The 26709-nt window shown below is 49.2% G+C and overlaps 1 protein-coding gene across 1 annotated transcript in view; it reads right to left on the bottom strand.

The window, feature by feature from the left end:
- RHPN1 (rhophilin Rho GTPase binding protein 1) overlaps window positions 1-26709 on the bottom strand; it is a 53761-nt gene that overhangs the window by 10412 nt on the left and 16640 nt on the right. Inside the window, exons 3-9 of the mRNA XM_033155939.1 lie at window positions 24207-24335; window positions 22233-22308; window positions 21043-21120; window positions 17940-18064; window positions 16261-16427; window positions 13508-13695; window positions 11932-12088 (exon numbers count right to left, since the gene is read on the bottom strand). Of these exons, the coding sequence (XP_033011830.1) occupies window positions 11932-12088; window positions 13508-13695; window positions 16261-16427; window positions 17940-18064; window positions 21043-21120; window positions 22233-22308; window positions 24207-24335 (920 nt within the window). The remainder of the gene's footprint in view (window positions 1-11931; window positions 12089-13507; window positions 13696-16260; window positions 16428-17939; window positions 18065-21042; window positions 21121-22232; window positions 22309-24206; window positions 24336-26709) is intronic.

Below are 26709 nucleotides of genomic sequence, written 5' to 3'. Positions count from 1 at the left end.
CATGTGGAGGATTGGGCCCCGCACTAGGGTTTCTAGTTGACACGTGTTGGTGGAGTTCGGATTTAGTCTGAGTTGAACGACAGGGGAAGAGAGAAACTGATAGGCAGAACAGTCAGACGAAGCTAAGGCTAGGAACAGGGTTTGCCTGAAAGTGTAGTGATCCCATCCCAGTCCGATCCGTCGGAGTGTGTCCAGACGGTCTGGGAAAAGGGGGGTACAGGGAGGCGGACTCCCTTTAAGTGTGTGACTTCCTTCAAAAGCACTAAACCATTAGGCTTGCAAACTGACAGAGTGTTTCCTTTCTCACCCCACCCTCTTGTGTCTCCTCTCTATCCTTTGAAGTGTGTCCCCTTTCTTAGTTGAGCAGTTCGTCCAAATTGGGTTTCGCCTTTAAGATGGGAGCCCAATCTTCCAAAGCGCAAGGGTGGACTCCTCCCGACAATCAGGCTTCCCTGAAGCCTCCTTGCCGTGGAATGGACTCAGACACCCCACTTAAGTTCGTGTTGGAAAACTGGAAACACCTCAAGGGGCGAAAGGACCTCTCAAAATCTAAGCTACGAGATCTCTGCAATCTATCTTGGGTAGCCTATACCCAGAGCCTAGAGCCGGAGTCCCGATGGCCACCACAAGGTTCTTTTAATGGATCTAAACTCCAGGCGCTCAAACTTTACCTGGCTGATGAGAAACCCCGCCAAATCTACTATCTAAATGCTTTCTTAGAAGCGCGGGAGCTTTTTAGAATGCAACAGACACAGATCGCCCGTCAAATGGCTGTCTTAAGTCCTGTCCGACCGCCGCCTTATGATGATATTAGGATGCAGGAGGAACAATTGGATCGCTCCCTCATCCCCTTCTATTATCCCGGATCAACGAATCCCCCGCCTGGCCTGGGAGGAAGAGGAGGAGGAGGGGCAGTTCCAGACCCAGATGTACAACGTGCCCCACCTAGCTCACTGCCTGCGGGGGGGGGGAGGTGTGCTACCTGCGGAAGCTTCGGGTTCCGAGGACTCTAGACCCCCACCAATGGATGCAGGGGGAAACTCGCCAGCTCACACATCGGATGTCCCCTCCCCTGACGAAGCTAGTACATCCCCGATCGCCTCTAGGCTGCGCAACCGCGATAACTCAATCAATGGCCAGGTTGAAACCGTGCTCCCTTTAAGAGCCCTGCCAATACCCCCCGCTCGAGCGGGAGACCCCCCACGCATGGTCTTCACCCACCAGCCCTTCCTAACGTCTGACTTAATAAATTGGTCAGACAAAATGCCCTCCCTCCGAGACGATCCAGACAAATGCTATCGGCAAGTGGCTACCATCTTCTCCACGCATAACCCAACGTGGGCGGATGTACACATGCTATTAAATGCGCTTTTTAATGATGCGGAAAAGAGGGAGATAATCGCCAAAGCGGGGGAAGCCTTAAGTAAAGCTGATTATCAGTTAAACCCGCCAGAGGGAACGGCGCCACTGAACCCCCAGAACCTGCAAATTGAGCCTAATTGGGATTACAACACCGCCGGGGGAGCATGGTGCCTTAAGATATTTAAAAAGGCCATCCTAGATGGACTACAGGCAGCTGGACAGCGGACTGTAAACTGGACCAAAGTCCAGTCTGTCCTCCAAGGCCCTGAAGAGCACCCTTCTGACTACTACACCCGCCTGGTATCAGCCATCAAAACGTGGGGTGGAATAGATCCGGAAAGTGCGCAGCATGAAGTAATTGTAAAAGGTTTCTTTAAGGATCAAGCTGCAGCCGATATCAGGAAGGCATTGAACACCCACTTGGGCTATGATGGGAAGTCTATAAACGAAATACTTTCCATAGCCAAATCAGTCTTTAATTCTAGAGACGAGAGAAAACGAAAGGAATGCAAGCCAGACACCCCCCGGGTACTAGCCTACTCCAGCGAATTTCCCTCATCTCGGGAAAAGCCAAGGGGAAGAGGACAAGGACCCCCTCCTTTAGAGGCCCGCGCCTGCTACTACTGTCACGAAAAGGGGCATCTCAAACGGGACTGCGCCCTATTGGCCAAATATAGGGAACCCGGGAATTATAGATCAGACGACCGAAACTTTCAACACCATAAACAGGATTACGCGCCAAATCCCACCTCCACCCACAAGGCTCCTAATGCTGACTATGACTTTCCACGAACGCAGTCCTCCAGACCACCCCTTCCTCCCGTGCCACATCCCAGACACCATAACAACAATGCTAATCCCTTCGCCCAGCCCCATCGCAACCCCAACGTATCTCGAGAGATGATGGTGGAGGACCATGCCGATTACTGACAATTAGCAGCAGATCCAGCCTTTTTTCCATTTCTTGGTCCCGTTCTACAACTCTCTCCCTCGGATCCGATCTGCACGATAGAAATAGATGGCAAGCTATACGACTGTCTTCTAGATACCGGGGCCACTTATTCCACCCTTACCAACAGCCATCTAGCCCCCGGGACAGAATCCAGAACAGTGATGGGGCTGGATGGGATTCCACGAGTCTGCCCTCTCTCGGAGTCTGCCCATGTCTCTTTGGGCCCCCTTTCTGTTGATCACACCTTTCTATTGACCTCCAGTCCGGTTAACCTTCTAGGGCGGGATCTGCTCTGTAAATTAAAAGCCACGATACAATGTGGCCAGGATGGCATTTACTTGCACATGCCCGAAGAGGCAGTTTTTGATTTCCAAGGGGTGCTACAGGAATTAGACGATAAAGACTCTGACTTGCCTGCAGAACTATTGAATGCGGTTCCCCCTTGGCTATGGGGCACCGAATCCACTTCCGTTGGATTGCTCAAGTCAGCCACGCCAGTAAAGATAAACTACAGGAAAGACCTTCCTTTCCCGTGTACTAGGCAATACCCTCTACCGCAAGCTGCTATAGATGGACTGACCCCAATGATCGAGGAATTTCTAAAAATGGGAGTTCTAGTTCCATGCGCCTCCCCTTGCAACACTCCCCTGCTCCCAGTCAAAAAGCCCAATACCAACCCAGTAAGATGGCGTTTAGTTCAGGACTTGAGACTTGTCAACTCCTTCGTTATTCCTCGCCATGCTGTAGTGGCAAACCCTCAGCACCTTCTCAGTTCCATACCGGGGGGAACTGTAGTTTATTCGGTCATAGATCTATGCTCAGCCTTCTTCAGCATCCCGATAGATACTGACAGCCAATTCCTTTTTGCTTTTACCTGGCAAACCGGCCAGTTAACTTGGACCAGATTACCGCAGGGCTATGTGGAATCCCCAGCGATCTTCTCTGCAATTCTGTATCAAGATCTGCAGGATATTACTCTCCCTGGGGGGTCTACCTTGTGCCAGTACGTTGATGACCTTCTGTTATGTGGAAAGGACGTTGAATCCTGTAAGCTGGACACAAAAACTCTCCTTACAGCTCTAGCGTACAAGGGGCACAAGGTATCCCCCAAGAAAATCCAGTACTGTCAGAAGGAGGTAAAATACCTTGGACACATCCTGGGAGAGGGAACACGTGCCCTGACTACTGACCGGATAGAGACCATAGCTAGACTCCCACTCCCACAGACAAAAAGACAGCTCCGTGGGTTCATCGGAATTTCTGGGTATTGCCGCCAGTGGATCCCAAGATTTGGAGAACTTACCCGACCCCTCACAGCCATGACTCAAGAGAAAGCCCCAGAACGACTTGAATGGTCAGGAGAAGCGCTAGAATCCTTTGAGACTATAAAAAGGGAACTTAAGACCTCCCCCGCGCTAGGACTCCCTGACTACAGGTTACCTTTCGCTTTGTTTGTCCATGAGAATAAGGGAATAGCCTCTGGAGTGCTTACCCAACCATTCCAAGGCAGGAATAGACCGGTGGCTTACTACAGCCTCCAACTCGATCCCACAGCACTGGGAAACGTGGGCTGCTTAAGAGCAGTGGCTGCAGCTGCACTGCTCTTGGAAAAGGCACAAGAAACAGTCTTGGGACATCAAATGACCTTAAATGTCCCTCATGCGGTTGCCACCCTCCTTAATCTGAGGGGCTGCCAACGCTTCACCATCCAGAGACTCAATAGGTATGAAGCTATCCTTTTAAGCCCTTCCAATGTCACCATAAAAAGGGTAAATGCTCTTAATCCTGCCACCTTATTACCACTCCCGGACGACGGGACGCCTCACCACGACTGCTCCCAAATCGTTCGGCATGCAGATAAACCACGGGAGGACCTAGACTACCTTCCTCTGGAATGCCCTGATCTCATTATGTATACTGACGGTAGCTCTAAAGTGGTGGGAGGTCAAAGAAAGAGCGGATATGCAGTAGTAACTAATGAAGATATTTTAGAGGCTTGCCCCATACATGCCCGGTATAGCGCACAGGCTGCAGAACTTATTGCCTTAATCCGAGCCTGTGAAATAGGAACTGGCCAACGAATCACTATATATACGGACTCAAGGTACTGTTTCGGGCTGGTACATGCCACGGGACAGATTTGGCTACAAAGGGGATTCCTAACAGCCGCTGGATCCCACATTGCCCACGCCCCCTTAGTGGAACGCCTCATGAACTCCATTCACCTTCCTGAGGCAATAGCAGTTGTACACTGCAAGGCACATACCAGAGGAAAGGATCCGATCTCCTCTGGGAATCGCTATGCCGATCGTGTGGCGCAAGAAGTAGCTCTACAACCCCTTGACCCTAGCCACGAATTCCAAGGTGCTCTTTTGCCTTCTGATGTGGACTTTAAACAAATGTATGCGGTAGCAACTAATGATGAAATAGAAGGTTGGAAGGAGAACGGGGCAATCTTTCAAAACGGGGTATGGTATCTCCCTGACAAGAGACTCATAATGCCAAAACTTTGGGTGCCCAAACATCTCAGAGTACTACACCAATGTACTCATTGGGGAAGAGACAAACTAATCGGCACCATACAAAGATGCTGGTATGCCCCCGGACTGGCTCTAGCGGCCAAAACCGCTGTCAAAAACTGTCATACGTGCCAGAGCTTCAACCCCAAGCATACTGCCAGGAGCCCACCAGGAGCCAGACCCTGGGCCTTTGTACCATTCGAAAGTCTACAAATAGATTTCATCGATCTGCCCCCATGCCAAGGCTTTAAACACGCGGTCGTGTTAATCGATCAATTGACGGGTTGGATCGAATGCTTCCCCTCCCGCAGGGCTACCGCTCAAGTAGTGGCCAAGGTCCTCCTACATGAAATAATACCGCGTTTTGGGGTCCCACGTCACATCGACTCGGATAGGGGCACCCACTTTACCTCAGAGGTTGTACAACTTACAGCTAAGGCTCTAGGGATAAAATGGAAATTACATACCCCATACCACCCACCTTCCTCTGGTCAAGTTGAAAGAGCCAACCAACAGCTAAAGCTGCAGCTAGGTAAGCTCTGCAAGACTGCTGGCTTGAAATGGATAAATGCACTCCCTCTGGCATTACATAATATCCGAAGTTGCCCCTCCAGCAAATTGAACCTTTCCCCTTTTGAACTGCTTTTTGGGAGACCGTCCCCCGTTTACAACACCCAATTTCCGCCCTCTGAATTGGAGGTTGGGGAGTCCGAATTAACTCACTATGTTATCCAACTACAGAAGCAGCTGACCGCGCTACACAGGTACGCCGCTACCAGTCAAAATCTACCACTGGACGAAACTGTGCATTCTTTCCAGCCGGGAGACTGGGTTTTGACAAAGACTTACCTCAAGACACCACTGGAACCCACCTGGGAAGGACCATATCAGGTACTATTAACCACTCTCACCTCTCTTAAAGTTGCAGAGAAAACTGCGTGGCTCCATCATACTCGCTGCAAAGCCGTACCCCCACCCACAGAACCAGCAGACACAGGCGATCTAGGCTTCGTCACCCCACCACCGCTCCGGGAGGACAACGACTTCGAGGAGGATCGGGCTCTCCCGCCTACTGATCGGAGCCAGGATCGGGCTCTCCCGCCTACTGATCGGAGCCAGGATCGGGCTCTCCCACCTGCTGATCGGAGCCAGGATCGGGCTCTCCCGCCTACTGATCGGAGCCAGGATCGGGCTCTCCCACCTGCTGATCGGAGCCAGGATCGGGCTCTCCCGCCTACTGATCGGAGCCAGGATCGGGCTCTCCCACCTGCTGATCGGAGCCAGGATCGGGCTCTCCCGCCTGCTGATCGGAGCCAGGATCGGGCTCTCCCGCCTGCTGATCGGAGCCAGGATCGGGCTCAACCAACCGGAGATCGCAACCAGGATTGGACCCAGCCAGCCGTCCTGCCACACCGTGCCCAACGGAATACATCAGCTGCCACCCCCTCCAATGTCCCTTGGACCTCGGAGATCATCCCTAACGAACCTGGTATCAAGCTCCGCATAAAACGCGTTTGACAGTTCGTTTGACAGCTGCCTTTGACAGTTCGTTTGACAGCTGCCTTTGACAGTTCGTTTGACAGCTGCCTTTGACAGTTCGTTTGACAGCTGCCTTTGACAGTTCGTTTGACAGCTGCCTTTGACAGTTCGTTTGACAGCTGCCTTTGACAGTTCGTTTGACAGCTGCCTTTGACAGTTCGTTTGACAGCTGCCTCTGACGGCCAGTCTCACAGCTACCTCCGACATCTCATCGGACGACCACCTCTGACAGCTCGTGTGACACCACGTTCCACGGCTCCAGCCACGTCACACCCCGCCAATCATGTCCCTATTTTTGCTTTTCCTCACTTTCGGTGCCCTCGCTTCCGCTACCGTTGCTCCCACCCCAGCCACTAATCAGTGGTGCCCTGGACTGAACATAACCCAACTATACCTGGACTATGGGACAGTAGATATGGTACGGAAAGGTACCCCGGACCGATTGGGAGATTTTGACTTCTGCCTGCCAGAAACCCGAGTACTGCTGCGCCACTCCATATTGCCAGTGCTGACATCCTCCCATAGCTGGGAACTCTTTATCCGCTCTCCTTCCTTCGCTCTCATAGGGACATTTACGCTTACCCTGGACAACACCTGGTATCGGGCACGTTGTGTTAACGGTTCCTATACCCGATTCCAGGACGGGGAGACCCTACAACCCCTAAACTGGACTTTGATGGATATTGGAGGCGCGGAAACCACGTACACCGACAAACATCACCCTTCTCATCGTCTTTTGTATGGATTTTATTGCAAGCGAGTTGATTCGCGTCCCAGACATAGTCTCCTGCAAGGTGTCTGCCTCCGTCGCTTTTGCTGCATTTGGGATATTGGCATGGCAGAATATTGGGACGGGAAGGCTTACTTAGAAGGTTGGCATCATTCCACCCCGGACACCATAAAGACGTGGGATAATACTGGCCCCCAACGTTGCGGTGGACTGGCTTCTTCTCTGTCATTGCTACATCGACAGGACCCCCTCCACCCAGTGGGGACGGCACCTCGACAAAGGGGGGAACTGTTGGTGTCAAACACTCTTTCCAACAAGGATCTCCTATCCACCTGGCACTCGAACTCCTACGTGAGGCTGGTTGCCAAGGTAGCGGAACAGGCGAAGATGGACAACTGCTGGGTGTGTGCAAACACACCTGCCCACATTCAAAGTGGCATTCCTTTCCTTGGAGTTCCTCTCACTCTGCAGCAATACCTTTCTGCCAATGTGGCTGCATGGAACCTAACAGCGGTAAACCTGACCCATCAGTACATCTACTTGACTGGACCGACCAGTGGGGACTTATGCCGCAAATTTGTCGGTGACGAACGAATGATCGGAGACAGTACCTGTAAGTACTCTATTGCCATCTCCCTGTCGGGGCGGGTAACCCTCTGGCATGATAATGTACCCAAACCCCAGGCAGACCTTCTCTCTGCCTGGAAAGTAGTTATGAATCTACCTGACTCCTGGGTCCCTACTCCCACTTCAAAGTGCTTTTTCCGGACCTTTGCAACTGGCCATATCGGCACTTGCCTTCAAGGACTATTCTGGCTGTGTGGCCACCGGGGATATGTTTGGGCCAGCCCCCACTCACGTGGAAATTGCTATTTAGGATTAATTTTACCAGGAATTAGAGTCACCCCTGAACTGCCCATAGGAAGGAGGCGCAATAAGAGGGACAAGACTTTATCTGACCACTCCCAAGTAGAGGCAAACGGGGAGACCTACGGCAGAGCCCTTTTCCCCCCATATGGGGCAGGTGCCAACCATGTCGATATCCTTAAACTTACAGACATTTTACTAACTTTTATGGAGGAATCAAATGCAGCCACGCAATCTGTACTTGCAGAACTATCAGAGGTCCGCCAGGTGGCGCTCCAGAACAAACTTGCTCTCGACTATGTTTTAGCTTCGACTGGAGGTGTGTGTGCCCTAATTGGGGCAGAATGTTGCACGTTTGTCTCTGACCAAACCCTCAACATCACCGGTCACTTAAATAACATTCATGCGCTGGCCAACGATCTAAGGGATATCCAGCATGAAGGGCTATCTGACGTTTCTCTTTGGAGTTGGTTGCCCGGGACTGGGTGGCTAAAACACTTGGTGGGAAACATTATTGTTGTTATATGCGCTGTTGTCCTCTGTATTGCCATATTTTGCTGTGCGATGCATTGCTTCCCTTTATGCTGCCAGACATGCCGTGCGTGCTTCCCCAGACAGACTATTCCGACTCAGCAGAACAGGGCAGTAGGGTTGCACTATGATCACTCTGAGTACGTTGAGATGAGACCCATAGCTGCCCTTCGCAACAAAGAGTTTGCCCTTTAACTCCAACTTTGTGCGGAGAAAAGGATCGCAAGGACCCCCCCTTGCGATCTTATCTCCGAAGGGGGGGAACTGTTGCAGTATTTCCCCACACAAGTTACATAAGCACCACACACAGTTTCCCTGAACCTTACACCCTTTATTGCATGAGGCCGTCCTCGTAAATAAGAGGAAAATAGGCCCGAAGATCCCGTCTCTTCTCCTTCCGTGGATCCCATTCATTCATAAAAATGGCGGTTCTAAATAGCGCCCCTGGTGGCCAGCCCGCTGGTACTACAGGCTCTCTGCTTTGACAGCTCTGACAAGGTGCAAATACATTGTTTCCGTTTTCAATCGACCGTGACGGATCCAATCACAAATGTATCAATTCCTTTATACAATGTTTCCGCTCTATTTCTATGTACTTTTGGACCTTTTTCTGACTTGTGTATGACTCCCTGCCACCGGTAACCAGCAGGGCTAGCTCAGGGCTGCCTCCTCCATATTGTTCACCCTCCTCCATAATCCTCGAAGCGTGACCCCACGTCCGCAGGAAGACAGGATTTTCCCGCCTCAACTCTGCCAGACAAGGAAATCTGTTTAATAAAGGACTGCCTCTTCAGAGTGGATTCCACTCAATGGGACTGTGCTTGGCCCTACCCTAGGGCAATATCACCTTTTGTCTTCTTGTGCCTCACTACCTGGAGGGGGTAGCCAGGTGTGAAACCACTCAGGTTTCTGCTCCTAGCCCCTCCCGTCCTGGAAATCTTTAATGTAGTCTGATGTAATTTGGGGGTGTATCTATGTGGGAAGGGGGGAAGGCAATAAAAGTCGGGGACACTTCCTTCTCGGGGCTTCCATCTTTCCTTCGTGCTGAGGAGTGGGAGCCCTGTCGCGACAGTATTTCTACCAATAAAGACCAAGCCTACTGGCTGCTGTTTGCTCTTTACTTTGGTGGTGGTCTCCAGTTTTTGCCCAAGGGAGCCCTCGAACTGCTGCCTTTAACAAGTCCTACCCTCCAGAGCCGCAGAAAACAAACTTTCTGCCTCTTCCATGTGACAGCCCTTCAGGTACAGGTGAAACTCGAAAAATTAGAATATTGTGGAAAAGTCCATTTATGTAAGCAATTGTTTTCATTAGCTACTGGAGTTTAATATATGAGATAGACTCATGACATGCAAAGCGAGATTTGTCAAGCCTTTGCTTGTTAGAATTGTGATGATTATGGTGTATGGCTGATAAAACCCCAAAGTTGAAATTGTTAATTTGGGGTTCTCATCAGCTGTACGCCATAATCATCACAATTATAACAAATAAAGGCTTGACAACTCTCGCTTTGCATGTCATGAGTCTATCTCTTATATTAGTTTCACCTTCTAAGTTGAATTACTGAAAGAAATGAACCTTTCCACGAAATTCTAATTTTTCGAGTTTCACCTGTATTTGAAGATGGCTGTCCTATCTCCTCTCAGTCTCCTCTTTCCCAGGCCAAAATTACCCAACTCCCTAAGCCATTCCTCATAAGCTTTTACTCAGAGTAGACTCGTTTAAATGAATGAGCATGGCAGAGATAGGTCCATTAATTTCAATGGGTCTACTCTGAATGAAACTTAGTTGAATGCTACCCATGGATGACTTACACTGACTTAGAGGTTTAATTTAAGATGGCTGTGCTGTACTGCTTGCTTAACTTGAGCTGACGGTGGTTTTCGCTGTTTCTCTCCCTCTCACACTTTTCCTACCTTGTTCAATTTGCTATTTTCCGAAAAGAAGAAAAGCAGGAAGCCGCAAGGCAAGACATGCCAGACGACTCGAAATCCAGCTGGTTTCTAAACACTGCCCAATTCTCCGGGCAATCGCCGCTTGCCAAGTCTCTAGTCCTGAGCGTGGCGGAGACCAAGAAGTCCTTGGGAGGCGCAAAACAGACCGGCCATCGCGCCGAAGATGTAATCTCCCCTGCATTTATTATCATCCGCCGGCCAAATCCACGGCTAATCTGTTTACGTTAGGAATGAACTCTGGGATTAGGGCCGCTCAGAGCGCCAGGAGGAGACAGTGAACCGCTAAGGAAGCTCAGCTAAGCAACTTCCTCCCTGCTCTGAAAACAACACCTTGGAATCAGCAGCTGCTGCCCTAAGCCCATTATGGTCCAAAGAGGCTGGCATCGGAGGCGGCACGTGCCAGCTTGTCTTGGGGCTCAGTCTGGCGAGGGGTTTGCTGGCGGGCTTCCGAGACAGTCAGAGACCGTTTTCCTCCAGAGATGCACAAAATGGGGAGAGGCAGTGAAGCCAAGACCACGCTGGTTTCAGATCCAAATCAGCCCCCAGACTGGTCCGATTCAAAATCTAGGCCTGATCTACTCAGAAAAGCACCCAGATACCTAGGATGCTGCTTTCTACCACCCCATCAAGTTATTAGTCCAGCTAGCAAAGTGCTGCATTCTCTGGCCTGCTTTCTGAGGTTTCAAGAGTCTTTTCACCATCTTGAACTGTCAGGACATAGCATGGGGCAGGTGATGCTACTCTATACCAAGTCAGACCACTGAGAATTATCCGTTTCATCAACTACCCAAACTGTTTCCATCCAAGCTGGCCACTGTGAGAACTGTAGACTTATGAAGCTTGCCTTTTTCCTCCTCCCTCCTCCTCCCCCTTTCCTTGTGTGCCGTGTCTTTCAGAGTGCAAGCCTGAGGGCAGGGATTGCCTTAGTGCAGTTTTGTTGTTATTGAGCTGCCCCAGGAACCTCTTCAGCTAAGGAGTAAGGGGGGGGGGAATTGCTTAAAAAGAAAGAATGGTAAAGCGGGAGAAGAACAAATAGAATGTTATCAATATTATTATCATTATTATTATTTTCCTTTTGTTATTTTTTGTTTATTTATTTATTGTAATTTTTGTATTATATGCAAAATAGTGAAATCGAAACAAAAACAACCGAATATGTTTGTATCCAATAACATTTATTTTGTTTTTGAAAATGATTTGATTAATGGCTGGAAGTTTGTAATCTTATCGTGTAATTTTGTTTTGTTAATTAAAATCATGCAATAAAAAGAAAAAGAAAGAAAAAGAAAAAGAAAGAATGATTGAAATGGGAACTGCAAGGAATGACAATGTATTAGGGGGCAGGGGGAGTAGCAGCTCCCCAGCTGCAGATTGATGTCAGATGGGTGCACGTTGCACAAAAAGCCATAGGAGGAGAGGCAGTAATTGTGTTTGGGGGCAGAGGGAGAGGTTGAGGGCGGGGGCAAAGGGGATACTCACGGGGGCAGTCGCAAAGAGCCATGGCAGCGTAGCAGTGAGAGAGAGCCTTGAAGTGCTCGGATTTGACATGCACCATCGTAGTCCACGAAAAAGGGACGTAATCCTTCACGTGGGGTTGGGTCATTGTCTGATACACCAAGGAGTAGACCTCTTCCACCTGGAAATGTCAAGGAGGACAGGTACAAGGTGGTGACACAGGCGTGGCAAAGATTATTTCACACCCAGCCACTCAATGGCTGGTGGCCCGGAGCAGCCACGAGGGGAAACTCCAGGTGTTTATCGAGCATCCGTCCCGATTCACTTGCACAACACAGAGGTTGTATACAGAGAGTCTGCCATCATTCGACTGCAGGGAGATTGACACGACCACAAGCATCAGGGTGGATTAAAAGCAATGATTTTTTTTTTTTAAAAAAAATTAAATCAGATTTTTTAAATTTAAATCGGATTTTTAAAATAAAATGCTTTTGCTGGAAAAACCTTTCTAAAGATAGTTTTCGATTTAAGTTTACATTATAGTCCAAAGGCTATTCATCAGGAAATAAGGATTTGTTTTAAGTTTTTCATGTGTGCTTAAAACTCAGTCTCAGATGTTTTTTTAAATTGTTTAACCACACCAGTTAACAAACATGGATGCATATGCCACAATGTTATTGTTTAGTTAAGTAAATTGTTTATTAAGGAAATTGTTGTTTTTTCTCCTCCAATAAAGTGCAGCAGAAAAGTTGTCCAAATATAAACAGTCAACTTACTAAACCTCACAATAATTTCATAATTATCTGTCTATGTACTTCTAATTGTATAACCAAATCAGTAATTTTTGATATAACAGTAAAAACCACTGTGAAAATTTATTATTCCCAAAATGAAACCTCCATCTGGTTGTAAATATTAAGATTGTACGAGCAAGATTGAGTCCTTCTGTAAAAAAAGATTTAAATCAAGTCTTACTAAATAGTGATTTAAATAGTGATTTAAATAGATTTGATTTAAATCAAACCCACCCTGACAAGCAGCCATCGAAAAAAATTTGCAGGCAGGTTCTACGAGAACAAGTGCCCGACGCCATATGTCTGCAGGTTATACAGTGATGAGCAGCAATTGCAAATTGTTAGCAGCTACTTGGCCACATCTCTCTGTTGCAATCTGCCTGCATGGAGGTTACACACCAATGAGTGCCCATCATAGTTTGTTGGCAAAGGGTATACGACAATGAGCACCTGCTGTAATTGTTTGACGAGATGTATACCACAATGGCAGTTCACCGTAATTTGCTTGCAGGGTATGTCTCCCCCGACTTTCCTGGCCACAAATGCCCTTTTCCATTTATTTATTTTTAAAGCATTTTTGTTGTGCCAGGGTGGCAGAGCACCTTAACCCACCTGCAAACCTAAATCTCTGTTCTGCGCTTCCATCGGTCCTGCAAAATACTGACCAGCTGCCCCCCAAATGCTGGAAACGGAAATCCCAGGCCGCCGTCCCGTCCCCCGTCCCCAACTGGCTTAGATTACAGCCCACTTGTTGCGCCCTTTCTAATGCCACCTCCCCGCGAGAGGCATGCGCACGGATTCTGTACCCTGGCGGCTTCCTGGGCGAGCTGCAGGCAGGCGAGGAAGTCTCTCTGGGCTCCGAGCAGGATGAGCTTCTCAAAGACGCACTCCTGCACCTGGGCGATCATCAGGCGCACCAGCATGTTCAGAGAGGCTGCGCTCATGTCCAGGCTGGGGGCGTTGGAGAAGTTCTCCTTCAGGTAGTTGAAGGCACCTGCAAGTGGGGGGGGGGAAAGAGCAACACCCCTGACGTGAGATGGTCCCGGAAAGGATAGATTCGCCCTTCTGCTAAGCGCTCAGCACGGGCAAAGGCTGTAGCTCCGGTCCAAAGACGGAGGAGCAAAAAGGATGCCAATTTGAAGCTGTGCCCTAAATGTTTCTGATGTGCCTGCAGCTGCCAAGGTGGGGCTGCCCCACTTAGAACCATAGCATTGTAGAGCTGGAAGGACCCTGAAGGGGGTCCCTAATCCAAACCGACCTAGACCCTGTGCTTGTCACCTGAGGCCTTTCTCTATGTCCCACATCCTTGAGAGGTTTTGGAGGGTGACGGCCTTTTCTGTGCTGGCTCCCCGACTGTGAGAAGCTTTCCCCAGAGAGGCTCACCTGGTGCCATCGTTACATGTCTTTAGGCGCCAGGCAAAAACATTCCCCTTTAGCTAGGGTGATGGCTATTAAATAATCTAATTGTGGTATAATCCGTATAGTTAAAGCTATGGTTTTCCCAGTAGTGATGTATGGAAGTGAGAGCTGGACCATAAAGAAGGCTGATCGCCAAAGAATTGATGCTTTTGAATTCTGGTGCTGGAGGACTCTTGAGAGTCCCATGGACTGCAAGGAGATCAAACCTATCCATTCTGAAGGAATTCAGCCCTGAGTGCTCACTGGAAGGACAGATCCTGAAGCTGAGGCTCCAGTATTTTGGCCACCTCATGAGAAGAGAAGACTCCCTGGAAAAGACCCTGATGTTGGGAAAGATGGAGGGCACAAGGAGAAGGGGACGGCAGAGGATGAGATGGTTGGACAGTGTTCTTAAAGCTACCAACATGAGTCTGACCAAACTGCGGGAGGCAGTGGGAGACAGGAGGGCCTGGCGTGCTCTGGTCCATGGGGTCACGAAGAGTCGGACACGACTGAACGACTAAACAACAACAATTGTGAGGGAGATAATCATAATCACCCCCCTCTCACAGGGGCTCTAAATCTATCATTCCAAATTTAACTGCGTCATAACTTTCTAAAAGTTTGGCCCTTCTCCAGGCCATATTTCCTCTTTTCTCAAATTCATTTTGGACGACTTCCTCAGATCCACCCTGTTGAATTCATCACAATTCTTCTTTCATACAGTTTTCCCAACCACTGATTGTATTTGGTTTTAGCAACCGTCTGGAGGCAGAATTAAAGGTAAATGGCATTTCCGTGCGCTGCTCTGGTTCACCAGAAGCGGCTTAGTCATGCTGGCCACATGACCCGGAAGCTGTACGCCGGCTCCTTTGGCCAGTAAAGCGAGATGAGCGCCGCAACCCCAGAGTTGTCTGCGACTGGACCTGATGGTCAGGGGTCCCTTTATCTTTAGACCTGAAGTACAGCATTTTTTTTTTTTTGTTTTTTCTTTCTTGTTTGGCAGCCACACAAAATTTATAACTGGTTATACAATTGATCTGTATTTGAATTGGTATTGCTATTTGGTATTTATATGATATGGTGCATATTGGATTTTTATAACTGAAAAGTAATAAAAATTATTTAACAAAAATATTCAATACTACTAGGAGCCAGATGCAGTTATTTAGTCCTTTCCCTGCTAACAACCAACAGGATACCTGATGCGTTGTACTACTTGTTCTCACTATTGGCAAATGTTAATGTGTCAGAAAAGAAAAGAAAGTTTGACCTCTGGACCTCAGCTCAAATTGTGTCAAGGGTTGTAAAGACAAAATAGGTTTTCTTTCTGATTGCGCCACAAATCAGAGGCCAGTGTGGTGTAGTGGTTAAGAGCGGTAGACTCGTAATCTGGGGAACCGGGTTCGTGTCTCCGCTCCTCCACATGCAGCTGCTGGGTGACCTTGGGCTAGTCACACTTCTCTGAAGTCTCTCAGCCCCACTCACCTCACAGAGTGTTTGTTGTGGGGGAGGAAGGGAAAGGAGAATGTTAGCCGCTTTGAGACTCCTTCGGGTAGTGAAAAGCGGGATATCAAATCCAAACTCTTCTTCTTCTTCTTCTTCTTCAAATAGAAAACCGGGCAGAAATACCCACAGATCTGTTGTTCAATGGTGTGTGGCATGTGGCCGTATCAGAAAGACTTCGCTGCCACAGAAGGGTTGCATGAGCAACTTTTAAAAAAGACACATTTCGGCGTACAGTCATACCTCGAGTTGCGTATGCTCCGTGTTGCATATGTTCGACTTACGGACCTCCGCAACCCAGAAGTCCTCCCTGAAGCGTAAAAAACGCGCAGGAGCGCAAAAACATGCAAACTTCTGGGTTTTTTGTTTTTTGGGGGGCGGGGCGTTCGTGTTAAGCACGCCCGTGTTACGCTGCGCGATCCAGGTACCACTGTAATATGGCATTCATTTATTTCTGGAAGAGATTTCCCATTGCTCGCCACCCACAGAGATCTTTGCAGATGCTATCCAATATCTGATTTGTCTAAAGCCGAAATAAGGGCACTCCTGTAATTTTCACTTACGGCAAATATGCAACCATTTGATATTTATTCACTGATAAAACAATATATATATTTTTTGTAGTGAAAGGAGGCGGGCAGAGAATCTGACGTACCAGACGCCTTCTGGAAAGCCTCGATAGCGCAGTCCACGCCTTGCAAAGTGGTACGGTCCTGCCGAGCGCCGATCTGGGTGTGCAGGGCGCCGATATTGAAAAGCACACTCCCCTTTTCGAAGGCCAAAGCCCTCTGGTGGGAAGGCACGCCCGTTAAGGAGTCATACCTAGAAGCGGGGAGACGAGGAACTCTGTGAAACTGGAGAAGTGCGGGCAGGAGTAGCAACCTGGGCGCCTCCGGGTGTTGCTGGACTACAACTCCCATCGTCCCTGAACGTTGGGCCATTCCGGGAACAGGGGTTGATGGGAGTTGCAGTCGAACCACCTGTGGAGGGCCACAGGCCCCCCAGCAAAAATGTTGGGTGGAAATGGAAAAAAAAATATGCAATACAGGGCTTCTCTGGGCAACACTTTATTCAGCATTCATCCTGATTTGCTCGCACTATGCTTCTGCGACTGTCAGACTACATCCTGCCTTTATGACACATTTGTTATGATTTGGCTATGCAGCGTTTAGTCATCCTGATTTGCTAGTGCCTCCGCTCCCATTCTAACACGGCTCGTGGCTTTTCCCAGTAACCTTCCTAACCACACAAACACACAAATCGGGGGTGTCGGGGTGTGGTGTGGTTTTAAAAAGTGGATTTGTTGCTGTTTTTTTGAGAAAAAGAGGAGCCGCAGCTCACCACAAACACCTCCCTTGTTCTCCTATACAGTCATATCTCGGAAGTCAAACAGAATCCGTTCCGGAAGTCTGTTCGACTTCCAAAACGTTCGCAAACCAAAGCGCGGCTTCCGATTGGCTGCAGGAAGCTCCTGCAGCCAATCGGAAGCCCCGTCGGATGTTCGGGTTCCGAAGAACGTTCGCAAACTGGAACACTTACATCTGGGTTTGCGGCGTTCGGGAGCCAAAACATCCGAATACCAAGGCGTTTGGGATCCAAGGTACGACTGTAATTGCAATGGCGCCCACCTGAGAGCTGTTGGAACTGAGTTCTGGGTGAAAAAAGGCCCTGTGTACCACTGGGGGGCAGAATGCTTTAATCCACCTGAAGATCCAGCAAGCACTTTAACCATAGAATTGTTTTAGCTGGAAGGGGACTCCCAAGGGTCATCTAGTCCAACCCCCTGCAATGCAGGAATCTCAGCTAAAGCATCCAGGACAGAGGGCCATCCAACATCTGCTCAAACACCTCCAAGGTGTGAGAGTTCACAACCCCCCAAAAGGAGTCCGTACAAACAGCTCTTACCCTCCCAAAAAATCCTGATGGGCAGTCTTGTGGGATTAGATAACTGAATCTTGCTGCTTTGGGACGAAATACTAGCAGTGCTGAATAATAAGGCATGCCGGTCATACAGACACCCGTTGTTTGTCTTGAACTTTAATATTCCTTGGAGTTTTAAAGAAGAGGTTGGGTGGCCACCCGCCAGGGAATCTTTAGCTGCAATTTCTGCACTTCAGGGGGATTGGACTAGAGGACCCTTGGGGGTCCCTTCCAACTGTACCATTTTATGATTCTAGGAGCTCGGGTCACGCGTTTCTAAGCACGGAGGCCCTGTTCCCAAGGCAATCGCTGCACGGAGTTTTGGCTGGGCCGGACCAGGCTTGCCCGCCCCCCCGCCCCCCGGGGTCAGGTCTTCCCCGTCCGCTTGGCAACAGCAGGAGAGGGCCGACTGACCAGTGGAAGAAAACTCCCAGGTTCTTGTTGGGAGGGAAGAAGCGGTTGTCCAGGAAGTACAGCTGGCTGTAGTATTCCATGAGCAACTCCAGGCCCGCCTCGTTCCGGCTGGGGGTGCGCATGGCCTGGAAAGAAGGGAAAAGGGGTGGAGAGAGAGAGAGAAAGGTGGAAATCTGGTCAGTGGGGCAATACTAAGCCAAATGGACCCATGATCTGACTCGGCGCAAGACACCTGCCTACATACATATCAGACCCATGAGGACTGGAGCCTTGCTTTTTATATTTAGGAGAGGGGGCCATGAGGTCCACTGGCTGCAGGGATAAGCAGATGATCCTAGAATCCCCGCCGTGTAGTAACAATCATATATTCGTTTTCCCACAAGCAGCAACGCCGTTTTTGCGAGGGTTCACGCCACATGCATGAACTTGTGCCAAACCGAACAGCAACCCTGCAAGGTAGGCCAGTGTCACTGAAAACGAGTTCAGGGATATTTTTGAAAGATACTTTTGTAAGTTGCGCGTCATTGCTTCTGAATCTGTATTGCGTTATTTTACGCACCCCTTTATTATTGATGATAGCTTGTTGTGATTTGTTAAGAGTGAATTTCTGTTCAATTATGGTTTGCCGATACTTTATTGCGTGCTAATATATTCTAAGGGATTATTGAATATTACTTTATTTGATATAAGTTGTCCATTTAAAAGTTAACCATTTTTGCACTGGGCCAGATTGTTATAAGGTGTGCGATCTTTGGGGTTTATTCAGCTTGTACTGTGATACAGAAAGGTCTGCTCTGGTCAGACCTCACCTGAAATACTGTGTCTAGTTCTGGGCACCACAGTTCAAGAAGGATACTGACAAGCTGGAACGTGTCCAGAGGAGGGCAAACAAAATGGTCAAACGATGCCTTATGAGGAACAGCTTAGGGAGCTGGGTATGTTTAGCCTGGAGAAGAGAAGGCTAAGGGGGGATATGATAGCCATGTTCAAATATATGAAAGGATGTCATTTGGAGGAGGGTGAAAGGTTGTTTTCTGCTGCTCCAGAGAAGCGGACACGGGGCAATGGATTCAAACTGCAAGAAAGAAGATTCCACCTAAACATTAGGAAGAACTTCCTGACAGTGAGAGCTGTTCAGCAGTGGAATTTGCTACCAAGGAGTGTGGTGGAGTCTCCTTCTTTGGAGGTCTTTAAGCGGAGGCTTGACAGCCATCTGTCAGGAATGCTTTGATGGTGTTTCCTGCTTGGCAGGGGGTTGGACTGGATGGCCCTTGGGGTCTCTTCCAACTCTAGGATTCTAGGATTCTAAGGGAGCACAGTCGTAACTCTGGTTACGATTGCTTCAGGTTGCGTTCGTCGCGGGATGTGAACGTGCCAAACCCGGAAGTATCGGAACGGGTTACTTCCGGGTTCGGCAATTCGTGCATGCGCAGATGCGCAAAATGACATCATGCGCATGAGCAGAAGCACGTCGCGCAGATGTGCACATGCGGTGCTTCAGGTTGCGGACCTTTCAGGTTGCGAACGGGGCTCTGGAACAGATCTTGTTCGCAACCAGAGGTACCACTGTATACAAATTAAAAGGGAAATGAAATGAAATGAAATGTTCCCCACACTGCAGACAGAGAAGGCTAAGAGGAGTTTGGCCAAATCCCCAAGGCAAGCTCGATGCACAAATTCTGACTACGTGGCTCAGTATTTGGCTACTATGCATTGCCTGCTCCTCTACGCAGATGCTCTTAGACCCGGGCGCAAGGCAGGCAGGTGCAGACGAGAGCTGGGCGACATCAGCTTTCCAACATCGCGGTATATCAACCAGCCAAACATTGCGGTGAAATTGCCGCAGCTCTCACCGCGGCAGAAGAGGCATTTCACCCCAAAACCTAGCGGGCTGGGACAACGCAGCTTGTTTGTACGGCTCAGGTGGGGCGTGGGACGGCTCCCCATCCCCAACTGAGCCAGCGCCGGGCTGGGGGATCCTTTAACTGCTCGGCTGAAGGAAGCGGCAACCGCACACTGCTCAGCCAAGCCGTTAAAAGATGCAGAGGGAGGAACAAGCTGTATCGGCGCCTCACCAATGCAGCTTTCTTCTCCATCTGCGCAGCACAGCGGAACCTCGACTTACGGACATAATCCGTTCCGGAGGTCCGTCTGCCGGTCAAAACGGATGCTAGAAGAGGCGCCTTGCGCGGGTGCGCATTCGGTGGTAGCAGCTTCTGCGCACATGCAGGTGGCAGAAGCCGCTTCCCCACATGCGCGAATCGCGGCAAACCCGGTGCTTACTTCCAGGTTTGCCGCGGACGCAACTTGGAACGTCCACGAGATGAGGCGTAAGTCGAGGTTCCACTGTTATGAGGGAAGAATGGGATGGCGGTTTCACTCAGCGATGAATCGTTTGTGAACTGCCACCGCTCCAGAGTCCCTCTGCTTGAAACGCTTGATGGAGGAGGTCGCTAGCAGGAGGACTCAGGAGCGGTGGTGGTTTCACCAACGATACACCTCTGAGTAAAGACGGCATCACCGTCTGCTCCTCATAACGGTCCTGGGCGATATATAGATATATCTCCCAGGCCTACTGCAGACGAAGTGAAGAATGCGACAATAAACACCTCTGTTTGGTGCTTCACCCTAATTATATATTATTATAATAATTTTATTTTTATACCCTGCCCATCTGGCTGGGTTTCCGCAGCCACTGTGGGCAGCTCCCAACAGAACACTAAAAACAGAATAAAACTTCAAACATTAAAAACATCCCTAAACAGGGCTGCCTTCAGATGTCTTCTAAAAGTCAGATAGTTGCTTATTTCCTTGTCATCTGATGGGAGGGTGCCACCACCGAGAAGGCCCTCTGCCTGGTTCCCTGTAACTTCACTTCTCACAGGGAGGGAACTGCCAGAAGGCCCTCGGAGCTGGACCTCAGTGTCCAGGCAGAATGATGTGGGTGGAGACGCTCCTTCAGGTATACTGGACCGAGGCCGTTTAGGGCTTTCAAGGTGAGCACCAACACTTTGAATTGTGCTCGGAAATGTACTGGGAGCCTAAGGACAACCAGGGACCCAGAGCACCCCAGACTATTTCTCGAGAGCAAACCTGCACTCACCTGCCGCAGCTCCACGAGGTCTTTGATCTCGCTTTCGTACAAGGCACCATCCTCACCATAGTGTTCCCAGATCATCTCCTGGGAGGGCAGGAGCAGAAAACAAGAGGAGGTTGCTCTGGAAGCTGCCTGTTTTCCTAAACGCAGTTTCTATACTAATCCCATACATTTCCACCCTTAAGAACGTAAGAGGAAACTCCTGGATCAGGCCAATGGCCCAATCAAGTCCAGCATCCAGTTCTCACGGTGGCCAACCAGATACCCATTTTGGGAAACTTGCAAGCAGGATTCGCACACAAGAGCCACTCTCCCCCCCCCTGTGGTTTCCAGAAACTGGGATTCAGAAACCTCGCTGCCTCAGACCGTGGAGGCAGAACTTAGCCACAGTGGCTAGGAGCCATCAATAGTCCTTTCCTCCTCCACGAATGTGCCTAAACCTTTTTTAGGTAAAGGTAAATGGACCCCTGACTGTTAGGTCCAGTTGTGTCCGACTCTGGGGTTGCGGCGCTCATCTCGCTTTACTGGCCGAGGGAGCCGGCATACAGCTTCCGGGTCATGTGGTCAGCATGACAAAGCCGCTTCTGGCGAACCAGAGCAGCGCACGGAAACGCCGTTTACCTTCCCGCTGGAGTGGTACCTATTTATCTACTTGCACTTTGACGTGCTTTGGAACTGCTAGGTGGGCAGGAGCAGGGACCGAGCAACGGGAGCTCACCCCATCACGGGGATTCGAACCACCGACCTTCTGATCGGCAAGCCCTAGGCTCTGTGGTTTAACCCACAGCGCCACCCGCATTCAAATCAACACTGCCTCCCGTGGGAGTGAATTTCATAATATGCTATGCAAAAGAAGGACCTCCTTTTGCTTGCTAAATACTACTCGCCTCCACAAAACGACAATGAATTAACCTTGATCTAGCCTACTGCACAAATGTAAGGTTTAAATCCACTGCTTTTCCCAGTTTTGCCTCAGATTCCCGTGCAGCTGCTTGGCTGAAAAAGATGCCCTGAAAAAGATGCATGCGTGCACAAGGAGGAGTCTCCAGACATGGGGGCCCTGGGCTTCGTAAGGAGCACGAGCCCCCCCCCCAACCCCAATGTCTCCATTTCCCGGTGCCTTCTGTTAAGTCTCCAAAGCCGGCTTTCGGAAGGCAGAATCGTCCCAGGATCCGATCGGCAGAAGACTCTCCTACCTTCAAGGGTTCTGCCCAGTCCAGCTCCTTGGTCTCTTTGAGCCCCAGGGGGACCATGGGAACGCTGATGGAGTCGCTGGGAGAGAGAAACAGATCATACGTCAGGGGCAAAACATTTGCAAGGATGGAAGTGCCATTTTTGGCACTTGTATTCCTAACTTTTCCCATCTTGAATTCAGTTTCCTCCCCTCCCCCATTTCTTTTCTTTTTTAAATAATAATTTTTATTAAGTTTTATATTTTTATCATAACAAAAAGCTATCATATAATAAAAATATCATATAACATTATATATATATATACAGTGGTGCCCCGCTAGACGAAAATAATTCGTCCCGCGAAAATTTTCGTCTAGCGGGGTTTTCGTCTTGCGGAGCGGCAATGGGAGCCGCGCTCCGCAAAAACGAAAAAAAAAAAAAGACGAAATTTTTTCGTCTTGCGAGGCAGCCCCATAGACTTTTTCGTCTAGCGGGGCAGCCTCCCGCTAGACGAATGCTTTCGTCTAGCGAGTTTTTCGTCTAGCGAAGCATTCGTCTAGCGGGGTACCACTGTATATATATATATATATATATAAATAACTGACAAGCTGGAACGTGTCCAGAGGAGAGCAACCAAAATGGTCAAAGGCCTGGAAACGATGCCTTATGAGGAACGGTTAGGGAGCTGGGTATGTTTACCCTGGAGAAGAGAAGGTTAAGGGGTGATATGATAGCCATGTTCAAATATATGAAAGGATGTCATCTAGAGGAGGGAGAAAGGTTGTTTTGCTGCTCCAGAGAAGCGGACACGGGGCAATGGATTCAAACTACAAGAAAGAAGATTCCACCTAAACATTAGCTAGACTGGTGACTGGGAGTGGCCACCGGGACCACATAACACCGGTCCTGAGAGATCTGCATTGGCTCCCAGTACGTTTCCGAGCACAGTTCAAAGTGTTGGTGCTGACCTTTAAAGCCCTAAATGGCCTCGACCCAGTATACCTGAAGGAGCGTCTCCACCCCCATCGTTCTGCCCGGACACTGAGATCCAGCGCCAAGGGCCTTCTGGCGGTTCCCTCACTGCGAGAAGCAAAACTACAGGGAACCAGGCAGAGGGCCTTCTCGGTAGTGGCGCCCGCCCTGTGGAACGCCCTCCCATCACAGGTCAGGGAAATAAACAACTACCTGACATTCAGAAAAAACCTGAAGGCAGCCCTTTTTAGGGAAGTTTTAATGTTTGATATTTTTGTATTTGATTTCTGTTGGAAGCTGCCCAGAGTGGCTGGGGAAATCCAGCCAGATGGGCGGGGTACAAATAAAAATATTATTATTATTAGGAAGAACTTCCTGACAGTAAGAGCTGTTTGACTGTGGTTTGCTGCCAAGGAGTGTGGTGGAGTCTCCTTCTTTGGAGGTCTTTAAGCGGAGGCTTGACAGCCATCTGTCAGGAATGCTTTGATGGTGTTTCCTGCTTGGCAGGGGGTTGGACTGCATGGCCCTTGTGGTCTCTTCCAACTCCATGATTCTATGATTCTCTGAATTCCCAAATTTCCCCTCCCTGCCCCCTCCCGGATTCCCTCAACTTCCTCTTCTGGTTTTTTACATATTAACTTCTCGTGCTTGCTTTGTAACTTAATCTTAAGTTCTTTATATTAAATATGTTATACTTTTACCATTTTAACATCATCTTTATAATTTCTATGTGGGTTTTTGTTGTTGTTGTTGTTAGTTGTAAGTTGTAAGTGGAACGTGTGTGGCGCTGTGGTCTAAACCACAGAGCCTAGGGCTTGCTGATCAGAAGGTCGGCAGTTCGAATCCCCGCGACGGGGTGAGCTCCCGTTGCTCGGTCTCTGCTCCTGCCATTCCACATTTTTCTCCAAGGAGCTCAAGGCGATGTGTATATGGTTGTTGCCCTCCACACTTCTGGTCTGAGAGGGGAAATGGGCTCTGGTCCCAAATTTCGGAGGCAACTGCCACCACTGCCACCCCCCACTTACTTGTCATTCTGGTAGACATCCATGCAGCTGTTCAGCTCCTCCAGTTCCTCCTTCAGAAGCTGCAGGTTGGAGTTGACGTAACTGAGTTCTAAGGCAACCGTTTCCTTTACTTTGTGGTTATTGGTGGCCCTAAAAAAAAAACAGAGTCAAAGGAGAGAGAAAACGTCACCTTATTCATCCCACTTGTTCCACACCTTCCTGCAAAGGTGCTAACCTTGCAGAGCTGCTGCCAGTCAGTGTAGACAATATTGAGCTAGATCATGGGTAGGCAAACTAAGGCCCGGGGGCCAGATGCGGCCCAATCGCCTTCTAAATCCAGCCCACGGCCCAGGAATCAGCATGTTTTTACATGAGTAGAATGTGTCCTTTTATTTAAAATGCACCTCTGGGTTATTTGTGGGGCCTGCCTGGTGTTTTTACATGAGTAGAATGTGTCCTTTTATTTAAAATGCATCTCTGGGTTATTTGTGGGGCCTGCCTGGTGTTTTTACATGAGTAGAATGTGTCCTTTTATTTAAAATGCATCTCTGGGTTATTTGTGGGGCCTGCCTGGTGTTTTTACATGAGTAGAATGTGTCCTTTTATTTAAAATGCACCTCTGGGTTATTTGTGGGGCCTGCCTGGTGTTTTTACATGAGTAGAATGTGTCCTTTTATTTAAAATGCATCTCTGGGTTATTTGTGGGGCATAGAAATTCGTTCTTTTTTTCTCTTTCTTTCAAAATATAGTCTGGCCCCCCACAAGGTATGAGGGACAGTGGACTGGCCCCCTGCTGAAAAAGTTTGCTGACCCCTGAGCTAGATGGACCAATGGTCTGATTCCTATTAATTATTATTATTTTTATTATTATTATCATCATCATCATCATCATTACTATTATTAATAATAATTTATTACAACATTAAAAACAACTTAAAGCAATTTGCAACCATAACAATAACGTGTGCTAAAAACCTGAACCTCCGGCGCCAAAGTCCAGGGTAAAGAGGTGCATCTTCAGCATTCACCAAAAGCTGCACAACAAAGGTGTGAGATGCACCTCTCAGGGGAGTTCCATAGCTTAGGGGCCACCACAGAGAAGGCCCCGTCTCTCTGAGATGCCACCACCCCAGAGTCTCTGATGGTGGTGGAGTTACCAAGAGGGCCCCCTTTGCCAATCTCGGCACCTAAGAGGATCTGTAAGGAGGGAGTCTTTGAGATATTTGGGACCTGAGTCATTTAGGGCTTCAAACACCAATGTGAGCACTTTGAATCGGGCCTGGAAGCAAACCGGCGACAGAGCGGCTGTTTTAAAACAGGGGTTACGCGAGATCTACTAGAAGCCGATAATCTGCCTGCTGCATTTTGGAGCAACTCAATTTTCCGAGTCGTCTCCAAGGGCACCCCACGTAGAACGTGTTGCAGTAATCTAACCTGGAGAGCACAAAGTACACACACTTTTTTGCCCACTACACTTCCCCAGGCATTCACACAGGTCTCAGCTAGCCTGGGCCACGAAGACAGAGGAACAAAGTCCTTTTGGATCAGGCCAAAGGACCGTCTCTGCGACCCGGCATCCCCTCCCTTTGCGATTCCCGGAAACTGTTATTTCCAAGGCACTGCAGCTCCAACACTGCAGAGAACAACAGAGACCTATTTCATCACTCCCTGATGCAGAGTGCCATGGGGAGGGTCCCTGCCGCAGCTCTGGAGGAGGTTGGGGTCAGCGACCCAGGAGATGCCTCTCAGCTCCCATGACATCCGGTGTTTTGCTCCCAGTGTGCTCCTCAATTATTTCCCGAAGCTGACGCCGTGCATTCTTCCAAATCTAGCAGGGTGGCCGGGTTCAGCATCCCAGACTCCCACACTCCAGGCAATCTGCTTCGGCTTTCGATTGCTTGCTTGAGAAAAGGAGGGAGCGTGCAAGCGATTTGCCCCTTCCATGGCAGGCCGGCCTCCTTCGCTGTTGAGCTCGGCTTGCAAGACTCGCGTCCTGCTAACCCAGCAAGTTTTATGTTGCCTTGAGGAAGCCAAAGCCAGGAAAGGCAAAAGCCTCTCCAATTATTTTAATTTTATTATTTCAAAAAAGCATGTTTTTAGGGGACCTGCCTAGTGATGTTAAATCTCGAGGATAATCTTTTGGGGAATATTCTCAAGAATATTCTTGATTAATGAGAATACAGTCGTACCTCGGGTTACGTACTTAATTGGTTCCGGGTCGCTGTACGTAACCCGAAAAACGCACTTTGCGCATGCGTAGACCGCTTCTGCGCATGCACGGATTGCGCGCACGGTGGGTTACACTTCCGGGTTACGGAAGTACACAACCCGAAGCGTACGTAACCCGAGGTACGACTGTACAGTCATACTTCATGTTGCGAACGCTGTGGGTTACGTTTTTTTGAGGTTGCGCTCACGCTGACCCTGGAAGTACTGGAACGGGTTACTTCCGGGTTTTGGCGCTTTGCGCATAAGCGCCAAATCGTGACCCGCGCGTGCGCAGAAGCGGCGCTGCGGGTTGCAA

Source organism: Lacerta agilis, chromosome 7, assembly GCF_009819535.1.
Source record: "Lacerta agilis isolate rLacAgi1 chromosome 7, rLacAgi1.pri, whole genome shotgun sequence".
NCBI lineage: Eukaryota > Metazoa > Chordata > Lepidosauria > Squamata > Lacertidae > Lacerta > Lacerta agilis.
The sequence above is the reverse complement of the archived record's forward strand: the minus strand, read 5'-3'. Positions and strand labels throughout refer to the sequence as shown.